This window comes from Orbicella faveolata, unplaced genomic scaffold, assembly GCF_042242905.1.
Source record: "Orbicella faveolata isolate gen_17 unplaced genomic scaffold, um_ofav_v1 contig_25, whole genome shotgun sequence".
Classification (NCBI taxonomy): domain Eukaryota; kingdom Metazoa; phylum Cnidaria; class Anthozoa; order Scleractinia; family Merulinidae; genus Orbicella; species Orbicella faveolata.
This window is the reverse complement of record NW_028301553.1, coordinates 26,798,044-26,819,558: the sequence shown is the minus strand read 5'-3', so window position 1 is coordinate 26,819,558 and position 21,515 is coordinate 26,798,044. Positions and strand designations below refer to the sequence as shown.

Here is a 21,515-nt window from a genome sequence, read left to right as displayed (position 1 = left end):
AGGCAAAATGGAGCCAATGTGCTTACCGTAAAGGCCTTTCTCAGTGCACGACTTAACTTCATCTGCCACCTGAAAAGTCGAAAACTGGTGCTTGCCGTTGTACATGTGACTACAATGTAGCCCCATTAAAAATTCCACTTCCCCCAGGCTATCGAACCAGACTACCCTTCCAAGCTGATGTATTACCCACTGTGACACTCGCTACTCACTCATTCCTCTTCGTGCCGTTGAACACACAGGGTCATAGATTTCCATAACATCTAGCTTTTTTCACGGGGTAGGGTTGTCGGCCTTACGCCCAACCCCCAACCCGGAGGACCAGGGGGTGTAATATCGCCTGGCCCCTCACCCCAGACCTCTCCAACATGGTTGAACCTGCCGAGTGCGTAAAAACCCCCATTGTCATAGCTCCAATGGTTCTAAAGGCGCGTAGGCTATGGCACCAACAGCAAGATATTAACACCATCGTGGCAAATGAACCCGCTGTGAACCTCTTAAAGTTACCACCTTTATAAAACATGACGCGGTCTCTTCAATAACTTTAACGAAGTATTTGTTTTCTTTTCTCTGTGATTAGGTGGATGGAGGTGATCGCAAGTGCAACCCAAAGCTCTTCAAGAGTTCGTATTTTTAGCCGCCAGATCAGTGCTGTTCCCTAGATGAATTTATAATTTAAGCAGAGCAGTCGGCTTGTCAGCCGGCCTGCCTGCTTGCCTGCTAGCTGAGAGGTATTATAATAATCTTTTTATCATGTATACACTTGCCGTATCCTAAAGTAAAGCAATCGTGCAGGCTTGAAAGAGATGCTCCCGATAAATGAGAATTTAGTTACGTGTGTGTGTCGTAATTTCGTTTTCAAGACGGTGGGTAGTCCATCTCAGACGAATTGTGAAGGACGAACATCCAGGAAATGTTGTGGAAGTGTAGGGAGTTTAGTAACCCAAATGCCTTTTTGAGCGCAAACGCTATAGCATTATATTTTGTACGTATTCTCTGATTCTCTCAGTCTTTGCACCAAACAAGCTTTTATCTAGTAATACACTTCTTCGCATTCGATGCGCACGTTTTAGCCTAAACAGTAGACCGAGATATGGTATTTATTGCACGGTGTAAACAACAGTAATTTCCGCCTCAAGCGCGGTGCGTAGCGATCGAATTGAGTGGTTATTCACCCAGAATCGCCTGCAGTACAGTTAAAATAGCCAGGGTGCCAGGGGCATTTTCGAGTTACTCTAACCTCTGTTTCACAACGATAGTTACTGCAACATGTTCATTTGTATGCTCGGCAAGCTCTTTATTCAAGGGTTTTGCTTGGAGTGTTAATTGAAACAGATTCAAAGGGCTCAGAAATAGCCAATGGTTTTTGTGCTTAATTGCGGCGTTTCTTTGAGTCGTCACGCTGCGTTACATGAATGCATTGCGTGACTTTCCAAGCAAAGTCTGTGGACACTGCTTGTGTTACTCCTAGGCGAAAAAAGAACGTGTTTGCCTTTGAGCAAACGTCGACGAAACTGATTGTTCTACCAGCTCTGTTGCGCGTGTTTGAGACTTGAAACCAGGAGAGAACTTATAAAAAAGCTTGCACTGTTGTAGTCTAAATCAATCTCTTAAAAGTTGCACTGAAAAGCGACTTGAAACTGTTGGTACGGAGATTTCAGTTTATTATTCAAGTTTAATTTAAAGTATTTACAGTTTGGTTTTCATTTTCATGCTAGAAAACCAATCAATTGTTGAAATATAGTTATCGTATTGGTTTTCAGAGTTTTACCAAATTTAAAATGTTTAATATCATACGTAGCAGAAATCGCATAGAAAGTCCAGAGGTCTTGTACAGTGCCTAGGAGAGCGTGCACGCGGGTCTTTTTAGAATTTTTAAGAAAGAAAGTATAAGAGCAATGCCCTCTATTTTAAACCTGGAGAGAGACCTTAATAACGCGGTGAAACTCACCATATTGAAAACACGCTAAGTGGAGAGTTGCATGGTAATTACGGCATGGATATACGTGAAATTTAATTTCGGCATTTTTATATCTGAGGAAGTGGGGAGGGAGGGTGGCAACATTGCATTTGTAATTTTCTATACGTCTGCGAAATGACATGCCGTCATATGCGCTTACCATGTTCAAATTGCATCAATAACATCGTAGGTTTGCAATTCACAACGCAGAAATTTATATCATGAAAGTTCGCACGGACTGTTTCCCCCACTTTCAATATGGCGAATTTTCCCCGCGAAAATCTCTCTTCCCAATTTTTTAAAACACATTGGTAGTGGACGAGGTTTAGAAATTGCTAAGGCTTAGTGGACAGGTCACAAATAGTGCAATCCCGATATAGCGAAATCGGAGGTAGCCAACACGCGGTTGTACCAAATACTCAGATGAAAAGATTGAATGGCACTGCTTTACCTGAAGTCGAAGGAAAGTTAAATATGAAAACTAAGTCAAATGAAAGAAGAAAAATTGCCAAAGATGTCAGAAAGCTTTAAAGAACGATCGGGGTTGCATTGTTTTAAGGCCTGAATTAATCGTGGACTTTGTAGTATTGACTTGGAGGAAATTGCTCTTGCTTAGCGTATTTTATTCCCAGCTAGCAGAGTATACATTGAATTTGCTGTATTTGGCAATGGCACGGTTAGTAACACAGCGGATTCTCATCATATCACGTTACAGCGTGACAACTTTCTGAGAATCGATGACGCCTTACCTGCCGTTCGTCGTCTTCGGTTCCAGTCTCACTCAGTGAAGAGAGGACTCTCTAGGCTTGGTCTCAGTCCTCCAGTGTCCGACTCCGAATACCGTAGGGGGGCTTGTAGGCGAAGTAACCCGTATAATGTAACCCGTATATGTGTGTAAGTTGTAAGGCGACCATGTAAGCAGGGAAGTTTGTATCGGAGATTTGAATTTTTGTACAGAATATCCTTAGCAAAGGCTCAATAAATGTTAAATTTATATTGTTCAAAGTTATAATACACCTAAAGTTCATTGTACGTTCAAATAAAAATTTGGAACGAAAGTGACGAATTAAATGACGTGTGAAATTGTGAGGGGACCTCATGAAAATACAGCGAAGTGGTCTCGATCTTGAACGTGTGGCCGTGAGCAGGCTAACGTGGCCCCGAGTTAACTTGACGCGGAGTCCTAACGTTGGAGACGAGCTTCGTCGAAGGTGCGAAACGAACGCGCAAGATCTTGAAGGGAGCGCGAGCGCGGAGCGTGATGTTTTTGTGTCAATATGCCTTACGTACGGGTCAAATGGTTTCTAAGCTAACTTGGGAGTTTTCATTCCCGTTCTCATACTAAAACCTTACGGTGGATCAACTTTGTCTAAACGAATGGAGGCTTGGTTGGCCATAGATATCTTTCTGAGGGAGCGAGAGAAATGTGAAAGGGTGGGGGTCTTGCTTCATTTCAAGTTCTTTCCACTCTTAGAAAGAAAGCGGCTCAACGGTCACAACACGCAAAATGACATTGTTACAAGCTTTTAGTTTATTTCTAGGTTATCTACAACGCCATATCAATTCATAGATCCTTTCCATTCATTGACAAGCAGCTTGGTTACATCAAAAATCAAGAATATCAGCCAGGTTACAAACTCTGGTAAGCCTATTGTAGTGTTATGGTATACCCCTCTACTGGATCCCATATTGTTAGCGGCTTAAATGTTAGACACGATCTGATCTGGGTCCTCTTCAGGTTTCTTGATCAGCTCAGTACCTTCTCCTTCCTTATCGCCTTCTTCCATTTTTGATTGGTCAGCTTCCTTCAGCTCGTCACGTGACAGATGCGCCACTATGCCGGCGCCCACAGCATCTCCAAGAACATTAAGAACGGTTCGAAAACGATCCCTGAATGATGCAACAAGAGAAGATAAAATATGTCAGGAAGACGTCGTGGCGCAAACTACTACCACACTACCATAGTTTATCTTCATATACAGCTGGACCCCGCTACAGTAATTCGAACACGGTTATTTCGAATTCCCCGTTATTTCGGACTCAAAACATTGGATTTGTCCTTCAGTCATTTACTATCGGTTATTTCAAACCCCCCCGCCATTTCGATCTATCTATCATTTCCCCTAGCGGGATTCAACTGTATTTAGTCTATTTGCATGCACGGACAAAACATCCTCTCAGCATATGGCAGGTTTGTGTTGGTGTTAAAGTGCCTGTGAAGTATAAAAAAAAAATACTCGCTGCTTATTTGAAAGGCTTTAAAATAAAGAAACATGGCGTTTTTCTTTTTGGAATATCTTTCGTTTTAGAGATATTTTCGTTTTTGTATTACGCAAATGAAGAAAGTCATGACGTAAATAGTTCCTCTATAACGGCAAAACACAATAAAGAATATCTCCAGAATTAATGGGGCGATGCTCTTCAAACTTGATACCAGAAATTCACATCAAGCCTAGTAGCAGCAACATCAATTCAATTAAACAAGTAATGCATTTGAAAACAATGAATTCTCGAGTTCAGTGCGCTCTTTACATATGCAGAATAATGGCGATAAAATTGAAATGGTCTTACATGAACCAGTCAATGGCCCAGAGAAGAGCTACGTCATCCAGGGGAAGATTGACAGCTTGCAGCACGATTAACATGGTAACCAGGCCTGCAGATGGGATTGCGGCTGCGCCTACAGCAGCGGCAACAGCGGTTAACCTGTGAGAAAAAATGACGCACTTAGGAAATGAACGCAAAAATCGATAAAAACCTACATTTGCTGGGTGAATTTTTTTTACAGGTGGAGCACAGAGAACCCTAACATCAAGAAGTTTGAATTTTAAATACGTGATCGCTGATCATGTTGGTGCACTATCTGGAGCGGTAAACTTGAGACTGAGACGGGCGAGAGACTTTGGACATCTCGGGGCATGGATCACCCACCGAGAATAATAGAACTTCGAACGCTTTCAGACCATTTCTCAGTGACACAAAATGATCTACTCACACAATAGTGATGATCTCTCCAGGGCCTAGGCTGACTCCATGCAGCTGCGCGATCCAGAGGGCGCAAACGCCTTCGTACAGAGCCGTTCCATCCATGTTGACGGTAGCACCCAGCGGAAGAACAAAACGGCTGATACGCTTGTCGACATGGTTGTACTGCTCCACGCATTTTATGGTGGTTGGCAAAGTGGCCGCGCTGAGGAGTTGAAAAATAAAAGAGTTGTCTCGTAGATAACATCGTTTCGTCATAAGAACTTCATATACAATGCAGTGAAAAATTCGTCCCCAAGCGCTCATTGATTTTAAGTTCAGAAAACAGTAATTTGAGAATGCAAAAACATTTTGGTACATTTCTCAAAAGAGTTAAAGGTTGGGCTCATATACTGGACATCAAAACTGTGTTAAGCCATTCTCGTCCCCAGAGGCCGCGCTCCTTTTGGTCAGCACCAAGAATCACGACCTCTGGCCGGTTCCACGGACTTCTCGTCACTCTGCGCATGCTCAGAGTCAAGTCTGACAAATCTAATTGGTTCCGGTCTCATTTTATTGTGTTTGCAAAGCCAATCATGCGGAATCTCACTGGACCTGTCCAGAGGTCGCTATTCTTGGTGCTGACCAAAAGAAGCGCGGCCTCTAGGGGCGAGAATGGTAGTAAGCCACCTTATTAAATGTGACATATGCGCATGCGTGACCTACCTGGAGTCCGTACCGTACGCTGTTGCCATGGCGTCAGAGAGATTTTTAATGTAGGTAATCGGGTTCTTCCTGGTACATACAAAGTAAATCAGCGGTATCACGATAATGCCATGCACGAAAAACCCAGTAATGGCAGTTCCCATGAGATAACCCAACATCTGGAAAGCTTGTCCGATGTCACTCATGCCTGCTACCTTGGCAGCGATCAAACTGCAGATTCCAATTGGAGAGATCCTGAAGAAAGACAGTCAAGGAGGTCATGAGAAATATTGAACTTGTAAGGGTAGCGGCTGGGACGGGCGGAAAGGGGTGGGTGTAAGGAGAGCATTCCCGTACAGACTTGACAATTTTGACTTATTCATAATTAGTAACAATTTTGTGCAATGTTGCTGGGCGAGTCACATATGAACCAACTTGATAACTACTGGATAAAAGTCATACAAAAGTCTACAGTCTTACCACATGACCAAGGAAATCAATTCCATTATGATCTCATTTAGCGACTCGAAAAAGGCTTTCACAGGCAACCCACGCTCTCCAACACGTCCCAACACGATACCGAACACAATGGAAAACACAACCAACCCGAGGACGTTCATATTTCGGGCGGCTATCTCGAGTCCCGCGGGAACGAGGTCTGATCCTGGGGCGAGCTCTTCTTCCATAGTTGTAAAATTGTGAGTGCCATTAGTGAAAATTTTCATCGTGGTGTTTGGCGAGAGTTTCTTTATGTCTATCGTCTTGTTGTATCGATGCACATCTGGTGGGACTGATTTGTAATGCGTTCTTTTCTAAGAAAATAATAATAAGAAAGTATTTTGACCAAACTTGCCCGTGAAACTAGAATTGACAATTAGCTTCCCTTTCAGGCAGAACCAGTGCCTGTAAGCTTTCTTATGCGCCTGGTTCCCTGTGTCGTCCTCAGAGCCCTCGATTCTTGTAATCAAGTAAATCGAAAAGAGCACAAAATGTACCTCTGGAGACAATAATTAACTGCATATGGATTTGTCCTTGTTAAGCGAGCCAAAGTGCTTGTGCGAAACAAAGGACTCGTGTTTGGTTGTACGAGCTCGCGTATTTCCTCTCAACTAAACCTTCATTGTAACTAACCTGGATGAAAGTTGCCTCCACAATGTTTTTAGGAAAACAGCTCCTGTAAGAGTGTAGACATAAAACAACATATGAACCGTTGCAGTTTTAAACCGCGGCCTGCTTTGCATTGTCTTCTAGCGTGAGTCAGTTAGACGCTGTTTTGCACTTCTGGACAAGCTTTCAAAATGTTGCGCCATGTTTGTGTGGGATATTTATCTATTTTGACTTCGCTTGTTCATTGCGCTTGTTACCTTTGCTGGCCCCACCCTCCTAAGATGAGTCAATTATCCAAGCTTTTTGATAATAATGACGGTGCCTCTACTTAGATTCCATGTTGCCCTGCGTCTGTGCAGTAACGCCGAGTTCACAAGTTAGCGACTAGTGCAAAGATTTGGGAATCTGTACCCCTTAGAATTAAGTGTCTGCCCAACAAAACCTTTAAGATAGAGTACAAATGCCACCTTCTGAAAAATCAAACTTGACTTTACTGCTATTATGTTTTATTTTGCTGTTTGATTTTGTTGCTTTACAAGTGTGAATGTAGTGTATGTATGTTGTAATGTAGTGCATGTAGGTCTAGCTTAGCTGAATTTATTTTTTATGCTGCCATTTACTCGAACGTGGCGGTGCCCAGCCAGAAAACTCTTGTTACTTCGGTCACTGCTCACATGAATTTTATTTCTTTACGTCTTAATATTCCTTAATATGTTACTATTTTCATTATTTACAATACAATATTTGTGTAAGTGCCCTTTACAGTGTAAATAAAGGATTGGATTGAATCGCGACATAACGACATAAACATGCAGGGTGAACATACGGACATAATGACATAATAACTACATGCATGACAGCATGAACATAACGACATAAGGGAAAAAGTGGTCTTTTCCTCATGCTTTTATGTCGATGTTCACATTGCGACATAAGTTATGATGTCATTTTCTCATGTCCAGTTATGTCATTATGTTATGTCATTAGGGAGCCTCAGCAAACCACGCCGACGACGGCAACGAGAACGTCACCAAACAAAAGGTGTAATGAGCAAAACAATCGCGGTGCACGTGCGGTATAAATCTTTGTAAAATAAATATGGACCAATTCTCAGTGTAGGACAAAAACCAATCGTCGGAAACGTGAATTTAGCAAGCAATCGTGACTACAATCATGGTGCTATTATAAGGATTTATATGAGTATAAACAAGGTGCTGTTGCTCCTAAACGAACATGGGGACCCCTCATTTTTATTTCAAAGTTTAAGTTCCTATAATATAAACAATCAAAAGGCAAAGTTTCACAAAAATCTCAGTGCAGGTTCTATTTCAGTGGAATGACCTTAAATCAGTACTTGAGCACCCCAATATTGAATTAGGCTTTTGTGAGCGTAAAAGAAAAACAAAAACAAAGGAAAGTCAGCGAACAACAGCAAATAACAGGTTTTTAGAAAACGTTGCTTGTGAAACTAGTGTTTGAAAGTCCTAACAGTGCCTCCATGATTTTGTTCAAGTCTATCAGAAAACCATCGATAGTTGGTTATAGTTAGGTGCTGTCGACATATTGCATAAATTTCCGCAGAAAAATGGCCTCCCCAGGAAGCTCGTTTTCTAAACAAAGGGGCCTTTCATACAATAATAAGTAACGGTTCTGGGTAAAAGTGGGGCGCTTTCTTCTTGAATTTTTCAAGTTGTAAAGCGACAACATCTCATCGAGATAAGACTAACACTCTAAAGGAACAAAAGTGAAAATTCCAGTATTGCTTCACATTAGTATATATTACGTTTAAATCTTCTTCCAGTCGAATCCTTCAAGAACAGTGAGAGCAGTCATGCTAAGAGAGGCAGTTATTATGACTAAATGAGCAGATTTATGCAAAAAAAATTAAAAAGTCAAAAAGCTTTGGAAATTGAAATCAATTTTGACCCATACTCACCTCAACAAGTCGAGAAAAGAGTCCAAGTTTCGATAAGGTCTCGCCAGCGATTTAACATCTCCCTCTTGGTCAGGTCTGCTGCGCGCTCCCGGACGAATGGCGACGACCAAGATGATTCCGATCAAAACAGCAATTAGCATAGTACCGAAGTAGTAAATAACGGTTCGACGGCCGATTCTGCCCGTCGCTTTGGAATCAAGCGTGGCAAGCGCTGTAATCAAGCTTGCGACGATGAGCGGCAGAATCAAAAGTTTGAGCATGTTCATGAAGAGTTCGCCTGGGAACCCGATCAACATGATGGCAGTTGCTTTCTTCTCTGGGTCTTTGATAGCGTTTATCGAGTCGTTTACTGATGCGCCGATGATGAAACCAATAATAACACCCAAAATGATGAGAATGAGGAGTAAATCTTTGCGGAGACGGCGTAACACGGCGCCGCAACATGACAGGCAGCGACTGCGGCAGCGTCCGCCCGTACCTCGAGCCATGGCTTATAGCGTGTGTGCTTACTTATTGACTGCACCTTGGCCACACTCAAGATTTTGCATTGAATTAGAACAGCGCCCTTTGTTTTAAGCAAGGGTTGCTGAACTGGAACAACAGAGTACATAATCTCTTAATGCTTGTTCGACTGTTAACAAATCTTACTGAAATGGACCTAAAATAAAACCGATATTGGTAACTGGTATAAATATACGGACTACTATCACGAACGCCGTTCTCCTATTGGCTGCGCTACTGACTATCTATTCTGTTGTCAACAATGAAAATGGCGGCCGCTTCTTTGCGTTTTCGAAGTGTCTGTCTAAAGAATTTAGATAAAGTTGGGAAAAAGTTTAGATGTAAATGGATAATTAAATTCCTGAGAAGACTAAAAGAAGGACATTAGCGGTTTATTGAATTTAAAAACTTGAAATTATTGAAAAAAACGGGTGCGCGCGCGTAAACAGCTGCAAACTATTAACTATGCTGCAAATTTACCAAGGACAGTTCAATGCGTGCGATTTTGTTAAAGCGTAAAGTTCAATAATGCGTAGAAAAATAATCAGAAATCGTTATTTGCGTTTATTTCAGTTAGCATTCTACTAAAACAATTAGATTATTCGCTCTCGATTTCTATGAGGCCTGCGGCCTCATCAACTAATCACCTCATAGAAATCTTGAGCTCATAATCTAATTGTTAAAAAGTAGTGATATTCGTGATAGATTAAATTTCACCGAGTATTTGACATGAGAGGACAACGCAGTTACAACGATTTTACATTTTACCTACGAATCTCGCGATACTCTTAGGTCCTTTAGTTTGTTTCTCTTTCTCAAAACTATCTCAAAACTGAACATGGAACGCAGCATTAAATCCGAAATAGAAAAATTCTAAATATGGGCGTTTATAGGCCGGGTTTACATTCTCCAGACAACGCAGAATTTTGTCATTTTACGTTGTTGGCGGCAACCAAAGCCGGGTTCCAAAAATTATAAAGTATGTCTGTTTGAAGCCATTGTGCTGCTTATTAAACTTGTTGTTTTAGCGACTTTTCCGTTGCCGTTGTCGTTATGGTTTTTTCTAGTTGCTCGACAGCTTTATGGCGTACTGTCGTATTAATTGTTCATATTTCGAGCAACTTTTCGAATGCGAGCTTTTGCATTCTCGGAAAAATTTTCCCATTCTGAAAAAAACCGGAGCAGATTTAATTAGATTTAAACTTTGTATTGGTCTGCCATATTCTAACTTGGTTTTTCAGGGATTCTCGGAATGTTTTCTAAAGGTTATATGAACGATTCCAAAAATATCCGAAGTTTTAGGAAGATTTCCGAATCTTTCCGAAAACTTCCAAGAAAGATCGGAAGACTGGGGATCAGCAAGTCATCAGCAAACGTTACGTCATCGATATGACACAACTTGAAAATCCTTCACAGCGAATATTAAAGATATAATACAACTATTATCGGGGAAAGGAAATCTAAGGAAATGTAAATAGGTTGTAGTTGTTATTTTGCAATTCCTGCAGTAAAATTACATCCGACAATGCTAAGGAAGTCTATTTCCGTTAATTTATTAGCAAATTTACTTCAGACTAAGCGACAGAAAAGCGATACTTAAGGTAAAAAGAAAATTTGCCTATTTTCATTGGTGAACTGAACTTATGAACAATTTTTTAAACAAATGTTTGTTGTGACAGACCCTTAGGACGCTGCCGTCTTCGGCTTGAGCGTCTTTCTTTTACACCTTAAGGGCCCTAGTCAGCCACACCTTTATTTCTGGTTACATGCGAGAGTTTGGCTATTATATTTTATTCGGAACATGTCAAAACGAAGAAAATTACTGTGAGACTACTAAAGATACGATAATATAACATATTGTAAGGACACAAGTTACAGTATCGAAAATGGAATTGATAGGATAGTCGAGGGAAGTAACGATAGAGCGTAATTTAATGCATTCTTCGTTGAAAGCTTTTGTTGTAGAGGACAGGGCGTATGCACGATGGATCATTATTATGAGCGAGCAATCTTTGTGGCGTTTGTCCATGTGAGTTTGGAAATGGAACTGAGTGGCTTATCCCCCATTCGATTAGCTCTTAGCCTGTTAGCCCCCAAAGTCGATTAGCGCCCGAATAAAACTTGTCTTTTTAGCTCAGTAAGTGCACGTGATTCTTCTTGTCTATTGTTAGTCGGTTTTCTATACTCCTGTGAATAATTTTCATTCAATCTCCAGTTTCAGTCGATTAGCATACTTGTGCTGCAATTGATCAGTGACATATTATTGAAGTGGTTGTTTCGTTAACTGTATGGAAGAATATGCATACTCGGTGTTAAAATCTATCAAACATTTTTGCTCACTCGCAATTGGTCTAAACGCGTCAAGTGACTAAAGAGCACCCAGCCAAAACTGGGGAATGTCCGAGTGACATCCCCAATTTTCAAAGCTGCTGGTGTTGCGAAAAACGTTTCGAGAATGGTAAGCACAATAGCCTCCATTTGCCATGAAACCATCCTCGGATATTTGTCCTTAGACATTATCTGTTACGAGAAGATAACAGATGATGTCTAGGGACAAATATCCGAGCATATTTTCGCGCCAAATGGAGGCTGTTGTTTAGATGTAAAAGTAATCAAAACCAAGCTACTAACCCAACACCTTTAATTCAAAGTTAAAACGGATACAACCTGATAATACACAAACGACACACTTGAAAAATGGATTTCTGCTGTGAATGAACGCTCCTTGAAACGGTCGCCGCAGAACCAGCTGAAGAAAGAGACATAGTAACAGGAATTAAATCACTGGTCCAGCCTGTTCTATTGTAAATTCTTTCAACCAGGTTGTAAGAAATACATTATTTTAGGAAAGCTACCGTTAAGGATCAGAATTGTCGGACCAGGGATGTTTTTGTCATTAGCCACGTCCCATTTAATTCCCAAGGGGTTAACAGCCGCACCACCAGGTGTGGAAGACAGCACGGTCTATTAATTATTCAAATAATATGTTATGTTAAACGTCCTGCTGCACTCTTTTCTGTTTCTGAGCCTGGTCTTCTTCCCGATGATCACACCCGCAATGGGAGCAGTCTCCACCTGGATTGAACATATGACACATTGATTGACAATCTTCGTCGCATGTCTCTTCTTCTTTTTCTTCCCTTTCTTCTTCTTCTTCTTCTTCTCCTTCCTGCCTTTTTTCTTCTTCGTCCTTCTGCACTCTTTTCTTTTCCTGAACCTGGTCCCCTTCCTGATCATCACACCCGCAATGGGAGCAGTCTCCACCTGGATTGAACATATGACACATTGATTGACAGTCTTCGTCGCATGGCTTTTCTTCTCCTCCTTTTTCGTTTTCTTCTTCCTCGTCTAGCTGCACTCTTTTCTGTTCCTGAGACACCACTGGCCTTTTTCTTTCTTTTTTGGCAAACGACTCGTACATTTCATGGCGGCTGTGAGATTCTACTACATAAAATTGAGATAAAACCGACATTTATCTGATCAGTATGTGGTTTTAACAAATTAAAAGTTATTTACCATAAAAAAAAATCAATAATGAATAAAAAGTAAATAAATAAACATATAAATAAAAGAAACCAACAAAATAAAGGCTGGTGTTCTTAGATATGCATATACCATTTAGTTTCCGTTATAGCGAGTTAATTAAATAGTACAGTTATACAACGACTTCGAGTGGTATACCACGGAATATCCCACGAGTCACTTGTATTTTCTCAGTATACACACTCGCCTAAAAGCCCGTGTTTACACCGAGTAAATACAAGTGGCAATTGGGATATTCTATGGTACACCACTGGCAACCGTTGGATAACTATTTTATACCATGCCATAGAAAAATTAAGGCTGAATGTAATACTTAGCTCTTATTAACCGAGCTGGAGGTTTGTATGGGAGAATCTTGACCGAGGTCGTGAGTACAGACCGAACGCAGTGAGGTCTGTTCACACGACCGAGGTCAAGATTCTCCCATACAGACCGACTTAGCTCGGTTCATAAGATGTTTATTATATGGCAAAGAAGATAACTTTTATTCGTTTAATGTAATTAGTTTGCTGACATTTTGCTTGCGAACGGCGATGAGCTTAACTTAAACCTGCCGAAATTTGCTCGTCCTCTTTACTTTTTTTTGTCATCAGGCTTTTTGGCACTTCCATAAATGATTGAGAAGAAAATAAAAGAAAATGGTGAACATTTTTGTATTTTAGTTTGCTACTTTTTCAACGCAAAACGAAACCGGTCTAGTTGCCGGTCTAGATGCCGGTCTAGATGGGAAAATCTAGACCGCGGTCAATATCGATTTCAGCCAATCAAATTCGTGAATTCGGTAGTTCCCAGGCCTTGTATGACACAGCCATATAATAACATCGAATATACAACGGCTCTCCTGTATTCCGATTGCCGGGATTTTCTATGGCATGTTATAAATTACAGTCAGTATGCTTAACAAGTATTCTAGCCGGTGGTATAATCTCAGCACATTTGAAACTCTAATTTGTAAGATTAATGTATCTTGTGGAGCCATTCTGTAAATGTCAAATAGCGATTAACTAGAGCCTAAACCATACTCTATGAAATGTAAAATACCGACTCGGAATATCTTTCATTCTTTATGTACTGGGTTTAAAAATGATATCCACTTTTTTAACTTTTCTTACGAGGGCGGCAAAGGGTTTATGCGAGACACATGATAAGGGCAAAAATTAAGTGATTCGTGAGTCGAAATGAAGTTACCAAGTAAAGAAAGCGAGATTACTCCTCTTTTTCGCTAAAGTAAAGAATTTTAAGGAAAACGACCAACTTTTTAAGTTTAAAAGACATGTTTCGACAGAACTTCTGTCATCTTCAGTTGAATGAATGATTACAAAGCAAGTTGAATAATAAGTAGGCAAAAATGCTAATTAAGACAAATGTTAACAACAGAAGTGAAAAGGTGTAAATTAAAAGGATAATTTTAGATTTACATGGTGTAATTGCTGATTGAGGCAAGGTAGTTCTTTTTGAATATGGATAGCCTCCTTTATCTTGAGTTGAAAGCTGGTAGTGGCGTGATCTAAAATATGAAAGCAGTCTATTGAACACAATGAGCGACAACGTTCAGAATTCTGAAGATGTTTGAAGATGTGAGAGGCCGTATCAACGGCTAAGTGCTCACGTACGCGTGTGGAAAAATGTCGGGAGGTTTCGCCGACATAACAGGCATTACAGCCCGCACATGTAAACTTATAAACCACACGTGAACGAAGCCCGCCGGGGATAGGGTCTTTCACACCAAAAAGGTTACCTATCTTAAAGGAAGAAAAAACTAATTTGATGTCTATGAAGCTATGAAGCTTAGTTGCAAGTGATGTTTTTTCAAAGTAACTTAGTAGTATGACCTGTATGGCGTATTGTCAATAGGTAATGTTATAAAACGAATTGAAAATGATTGCTGGAAGCTGGTACATTTAAAGTAGCGTATTGTAAGCTGATTTATGCACCGTGCCGTGAGTAATGCAGTTATGTACTTACTGCATCGTAAGTAATGTAAAAATCAAACAAAACAAAAACAATTACAAGGAAAAGCAAGGTATAAAGTTGTTTGGTAAAAGATCAGGTAAAAGATCAGGAATATATCACCAGGATCTAGGGGAATAGGAAAGAGGTATATTATCCAGAACTCAAAAATAGTGTTTTCAGTCATTGCATCACTTTATCTTTTGCTTTTTGCTGTGACAACGTGCAATTACCATATATTTTTGAGGTACTTGATTTCGAATTGATGAATAAGCACACGCGGTAATATAAAGAAATCAAAACCAAGCTGCTTAACCCAACACCTTTATTTCAAAGTTTCAACAGATACAAACCGATAACACACAAACGACGCACTCGAAAAATATATTTCTACTGTGAATAAACGCTTCTTGAAACGATCGTCGTGCTGCAGAACCTGAAAAGACATACAGTGACATGGATTAATAATTCATTGTTCATATCCTTGTATTGCATTTCTCACCACGAGACAGTAAGAAATAAATTTATTTAGGGAAGCTAACACTGAGGATCAGATATTTAGGACCAATGATGTTTTTTCATTAGTCATTTAATTGCCAAGCGATTAACAGCTCCACCGCCATAGGGAAAACACAGAACTGTACATCAATTATCCGCATGCCTGTAAATTAATGTAGTCCTTCCAAACGTTTTTCGTTTGTTCCCTATCCCTTTTGGCCGAGTTCTCGTTGAATTCATAACAAGATAATATTGACATAAATGGTCAAGCTCCCTATCTCCAAATTGCCTTCATAAATTGCCAACGTTTCGCTGTTCTATTACGGTTTCTTCATCTTAGTATTGAGGCAATATTTTATTATCGCCTGTCGCCTCGGTCAACCCAATCGTAGATCTAATCTTTCCTCTTCTTGGCTGGGTGCTATTTTAAACCCGGCCCCTCCCCTTCGTCCTTCCCCCTTCCCAACAACCTATTCTGATTCCAGCCAGCTTGTTCTGAATTAAACCTTGAAAAGCTTACCCTCAATCTGAGTGAAACCTTCACTTGCAGCCGCAATTAGAGCAGTCTCCATCTGGATTGAACAACCGACACATTGATTGACAATTTTGGTCGCATGTTTCGTCTTCTTCTTCTTTTTCCTGGTGCACTCTTTTCTGATCCTGAGCTTGGTTTTGTTGCTCATCGTCACATCCGCAATGTGAGCAGTCTCCATCTGGATTGAGCAACCGACACATTGATTGACAACCTTCGTCGCATGTTTCGTCTTCTTCTTCTTCTTTGTCCTGGCGCACTCTTTTCTGATCCTGAGCTTGGTTTTGTTGCTCATCATCACATCCACAATGGGAGCAGTCTCCGTCTGGATTGAACAACCGACACATTGATTGACAATTTTGGTCGCACGTTTCGTCTTCTTCTTCTTTTTCCTGGTGCACTCTTTTCTGATCCTGAGCTTGGTTTTGTTGCTCATCATCACATCCGCAATGTGAGCAGTCTCCATCTGGATTGAGCAACCGACACATTGATTGACAACCTTCGTCGCATGTTTCGTCTTCTTCTTCTTCTTTGTCCTGGCGCACTCTTTTCTGTTCCTGAGCTTGGTTTTGTTGCTCATAATCACATCCACAATGGGAGCAGTCTCCGTCTGGATTGAACAACCGACACATTGATTGACAATTTTGGTCGCATGTTTCGTCTTCTTCTTCTTTTTCCTGGTGCACTCTTTTCTGATCCTGAGCTTGGTTTTGTTGCTCATCATCACATCCGCAATGGGAGCAGTCTCCGTCTGGATTGAACAACCGACACATTGATTGACAACCTTCGTCGCATGTTTCGTCTTCTTCTTCGTTCTGGTGCACTCTCTTTTGATACTGAGAAGTCACGAAAGGCCGTCTGTTTTCTTTGTTGACAAACGACTGGTCCATTCCATCGCGGCTACGAGATTTCACTACATTAAATTGAAATAAAAACGACATTTATCAGCATGGGGTTTTAACAAATTCATGTTATTTATATGCAGGTAGAATTTACTTCCCCTATATCCGGTTAATTAAATTCCAATATATGCTTTACAAGTATTTTAGCCGATGGCATAATCTCAGCTTATTTGAAACCCTACTTTGCAAGATTATTGCATCGGGCGGTGTCATTCATGTAAATATGAATGTAAGTCAAAGAGCGATTAACTAGAATATACCATACTTAAAGAATATACCATACTTTATGAAATGCAAAATACTTACTCGGAGTATATTTCACTCTTTATGGACTTAGTTAAAAAATGATAACCGTTTCTTAAAATTTTCCTTAAGAGAGCGGCAAACGGTTTATGCGAGACACGTGACTAAGGGCAAAAATTAAGTGATTCGTGAGTCGAAATGAAGTTACCAAGTACAGAAAGCGAGATTGTTCCTCTTTTTGGATAATATCAAAGAAGTGGGGAATAAAATTTGTTCACTATTTCGCCGAGATGATAAGTGGGGAAGCCTCAACAGTTGGCAACCCGCGCCGAGTGCTTTCAAAACAAACTAATTAAATTTATAAATTTATGTTGCTTACATGTAATTACCTTTTGGAAAAGATCGCGACGTCACGGACATCATGCAAAGTGTAAGCAAAACAAAGGAAATAGTCTTCATGATGAAACCTGAAGAGCAGCAGACTGCAAGATGATGAACAACAATCTAAATAAAAAGATGATAAACATAGTTTGTATAAATTACCTATATTCACAGCGATTGTTCTAAAAGAGGTTAGTTTAACCCTTCCCCCCTCCCAGGGTGTAGCAGCTGTTATTGTTTTGGGGCTAGGGGCATTGTTTCTGTTGCTCGGTCTATTGTCCTCTCAAAGGGTATCATACCATTCATGTGAGACCTTATGAGAGCTGCTACATGCATGACCCTTTACTCTAAGGGGCTGAAACATAAAGTAGCTGTTCTTTTATCCTTCGCGGACATTTGGATATTTTAATTGTGTGTCCGTCATTATTGACGTTACCATGGCAACCACAATTTCATGTGGGTTTGGCCAAAAATCAACTTTTTGACATAATTCTGTATTATTTCCAGTTTTTCTTCATCAAGTTTCAGAAATTCACCAATTTGTTCTTTTCACAAGCATTCTGGCTTGATTTTGAATTAATTTCCGTTAATTTATTTCTTGACTTTTCAAGAAAATAGTAAGATCCAGGACGGCGGATCCAAGGTGGCGGGTCAAATGACGTCACAACCACAAATATGGTATCATTTTTTAGAGCTAGCTCAGGGCTATCTAATCAATGTAGATTTATCTCGCTGTGCCTTAAAAGAACGAGGACCCAAAGGGAGGGCCCTATCCACCCACCCTTGTACCATGATAGGAGTATGAGTTAGTTTGCGCGTCCGAGGGTTAAGGCAGCCCCCACACTACGCCGGATCGAGCAATTTAAACTGAAAACGCAGCATTATTTCTACGGTTAGGCCTACTGTCCACACTAATCTGTCACGCAAACGGAGCTTTTCGAAAACACTCTTCAAACTGGAGGAATTTGAAAACACCGGCTTTACGTTTTGTCTTGAGGAGGTAAAATATTTTGAAAACGGGGAATGGGCCTGAGCTTCTCCCAACCTTTAAGAACACCCAAAGTGAAAGCTAACGTCCCGTTCACAATACGCCCGAAGAATTTGAAAACGGAGCTTTCACTCTGAAAACGCATCAAATGTTTTCCGTCCACAGTACGCTGGAGGAATTTGAAAACGCAACAATAACCGGTCGTTTTGGATTTGTGGTTGCAGAAAATTCGGTCAGAGAAATCACATGGTTATCGTAAAAATTATATCATGGTTAACGAAAAGCTCCGTTTTCAAAATGTTTCCCGTCCACACTAAAACGCAAAGTCGGCGTCTCCACATTCTTCCAGATTGAAGAGCGTTTTCGATAAACGGATTAGTGCGGATGGAAACCGAAAAAATAAAGCTCCGTTTTCAAATTCCTCCGCCGTAGTGTGGACGGGGTCTAAAGAAAACACTGGCAAATTTTTATCAACTGCACCATCATAGTATCGTGAGTAGACTCAATATTTTCGCTTTGTTTGGCTGTGTAAGGTTAGATTAATTTAGTGCAAGAACGCTAGAGCTTTGAATCACGCTGGCATCGGGAGGGAGGGATGTGATAACAACGGTTTTTGTGCTAAGCTAACACAAAAGTTCTCTATTTACATAAAGTGGGCAGCCAGAACACGATGACGTCACAAAGCAAGATACGTTGGCGGTCTTTTCTTAATCTATTATGGATAAATTTCATAACAGAATAAAATATACTTTATTTTTATTACTTAGTTTTTCTACCTGGGAAATATTTTAATTATGTAGGCGGCATGGAATTTTTCTTTTCCACGTCTGGACCGCCAATTTGTATTTACACTTTGAATAGACGCTAAGCTTAAAAGAAATTTCCTTTGGACATGATTACTATCGGCTTTAGCGCCTTGGGCCAAAGTCTATACGAATCGCCATTTCGTCTTATATGCGTCGTCTTGTACTCCAACTGACACTCAGAACGGATGGATTAGGAGCTTACTATAGGATACAAGACTATCTATGCTATCTCGAAGTTACATTGAAACAAACGACTAATGACTTCGCAGCCAGTGTAAACAGAATTGTCGATAAGACTCTAAGTTCAAAGTGTGGTTCAGTGTGCCGGATCATGACCGGATGGAAAGAACAAACTGTAGGACTTTGCTTTGATCACTTGACAAGTTCGAGCTCTGAGAGTTGTAAATAGTTAAAGATTAGTTGACTGCAATAAACGTCTTTGAAAAACATTAGTTCGTTCATTTTCTCGGTCTTGTCTACTCGCATAATTTTAGGTGTTAATGTACCCCAGGGAGATTATTTTGCAATAACAAAGAAACAATGGAAAACTCTATTGTATTTGAACAAACAGAGTTGTTTTGTTCTGTCTGTTAAGTCAATACACCAAATAGTAATCGATTTATTCGCAATCATAGATTTTTACAATGACTGAGGCGTATAAGACGAAACCGCGATTCATATAGGCTTTGGCCCAAGGCGCTAAAGCCGATAGTAATCATGTCCAAAGGAAATTTCTTTTCTGCTTAGCGTCTATTCAAAGTGTAAATACAAATTGACGGTTCAAACATGGAAATGCAACTTCCATGTCGCCTACATAATTTAAAATATTTCCCTGAGGTAGGAAAATTAAGTAATAGAAATAAATTATATTTTATTCTGTTATGAAATTTATTCCGTAATAAATTAACGAAAGAGCGCCAACTTATTTTGCCTTGTGACGTCAAGGGAGTTAGTGAGTTTTGCTCGCCCTAGGGAGTTAGTGAGTTTTAACCCATGACACGTGATACGTTCTCCTCCAATCGAAAAACGTGTTTGAGTTGGGAGGTGTAACAATAGTGTCTATTTTAAGCGCGGCCGTCGTCAATCTGTTTTCACGGTTTTTTTAATGTCAGTCCTTGAAGTACAACTACAGTTTTTCGCCCGTTACGTGGTGTCAGTGGAAATGAAGGAAAAAAAAAAACAATACGGGCAAAGCCTGCAGCCCAATGTTCCTTCTATCTCATAAATCTCGTTAAACGCATTAGACTTACATTAAAATTTGATCAGTAGCCCGCGAAAGAGTTCAATATTTGAAGTTAGGGCGAAAACATTTTCAAGACGACTATCTTAAACCAAGAATTCTTTTACCACGAGACTTATTCAAACTTTTCAGTCATCCGAGCAAAACATCAGAATTTTTTGGCATCCAAGGCTGAAGAATGCGTAACGTTAACGTCAGTCGTTAACATCTGTATCGTTAACATCTTTATCAACTGTCGGACTTAATGAAAGTGAAGTATGATCATCGCAGTAAATTTTCCAATTTAAGCAACTGGAAAGAAGAAGCCTGAAAAAAATCAGGGCTTCAACGGGATTCGAACCCGTGACCTCCGCGATACCGGTGCGATGCTCTACCAACTGAGCTAGGAAGCCACACATTGGGAGCGAGGTCAATTAATTGACCTCGCTCCCAATGTGTGGCTTCATGGCTCAGTTGGTAGAGCATCGCACCGGTATCGCGGAGGTCACGGGTTCGAATCCCGTTGAAGCCCAGATTTTCAGGCTTCTTCTTTCCAGTTGCTTAAATTGGAAAATTTACTGCGATGATCATACTTCACTTTCATCTACTACCGCAGTTCAATATGAATTATTTCATATATACTTCATGTCGGACTTAATGTTTGAAATTGAAGTAGCAACAAGCCATTTTGAAAGTAGCTCTCTTTTCAAATAGTTTTGCTTTTAAGTCTGCATGGGCAGCAAATATGAAAACCCGAGCAAATTTTCACTTGTTTTACGTAAACAACTTAATCATGCTGTAAGAATTTTTCGAAACATGATAAATCAGAAAATAAGCTCACATAGGAAAATAAAACCTGAATTCAAAATAATACAGAATACAATTGACCTTGTGGAGATTTTCAACCATCTCAAATACCCTACCTTAGCTTTCTTGGGTCACAGCTTTTAAGGAGTCTGCTTTCAACAGAAGCGAAGCGCAAAATGGACTACATGCTCTGTTGCAGATGCTGTATTCAATTCATAACAAAGGATGTCGGTGATTGATTAAGAATGGGGCCTGTTGTCCTTTGTGATTGCTTATTGACCTGTCTGACCTGGATCATTACAAGGGTTTATACAACCTCACCGTTCTGCCCATGAATATATTATTTTATTAACATCAAGTGAAATGCAAATTATAAAAAGTAATTTAAGGCTGAATGTCGACTCTCAGTAGGAGAAAGGGACGAAAAGATGACTAGTAAAGCAAAAATGATATTGAAATGGCCTGCCAGCAAGCTC

At 40.2% G+C, this 21,515-nt stretch overlaps 3 protein-coding genes across 3 annotated transcripts in view; 1 reads left to right on the top strand and 2 right to left on the bottom strand.

Moving 5' to 3' along the window:
- LOC110043601 (FERM, ARHGEF and pleckstrin domain-containing protein 2-like) overlaps positions 1-3,015 on the top strand; it is a 41,072-nt gene extending 38,057 nt beyond the window's left edge. Inside the window, exon 35 of the mRNA XM_089294966.1 lies at positions 578-3,015. Coding sequence (XP_089151092.1) covers positions 578-659 — 82 coding nt within the window. The 3' untranslated portion in view covers positions 660-3,015. The remainder of the gene's footprint in view (positions 1-577) is intronic.
- A 450-nt stretch (positions 3,016-3,465) lies between these two features.
- On the bottom strand, positions 3,466-9,307 carry LOC110043602 (excitatory amino acid transporter 1-like). The gene is made up of 7 exons (XM_020749073.2): positions 8,670-9,307; positions 6,758-6,800; positions 6,107-6,438; positions 5,648-5,881; positions 4,953-5,147; positions 4,529-4,663; positions 3,466-3,847 (listed from the first exon to the last, which is right to left on the bottom strand). Exons 1-7 carry the CDS (start codon positions 9,155-9,157, stop codon positions 3,658-3,660), a joined length of 1,617 nt encoding a protein of 538 aa, XP_020604732.2. The 5' UTR covers positions 9,158-9,307; the 3' UTR covers positions 3,466-3,657.
- A 5,664-nt stretch (positions 9,308-14,971) lies between these two features.
- On the bottom strand, positions 14,972-21,246 carry LOC110043681 (uncharacterized). Its single transcript, XM_089293093.1, has 4 exons — positions 21,156-21,246; positions 17,228-17,342; positions 15,682-16,606; positions 14,972-15,099 (listed from the first exon to the last, which is right to left on the bottom strand). Exons 2-3 carry the CDS (start codon positions 17,295-17,297, stop codon positions 15,702-15,704), a joined length of 975 nt encoding a protein of 324 aa, XP_089149219.1. The 5' UTR covers positions 17,298-17,342; positions 21,156-21,246; the 3' UTR covers positions 14,972-15,099; positions 15,682-15,701.
- Positions 21,247-21,515: the final 269 nt, after the last annotated feature.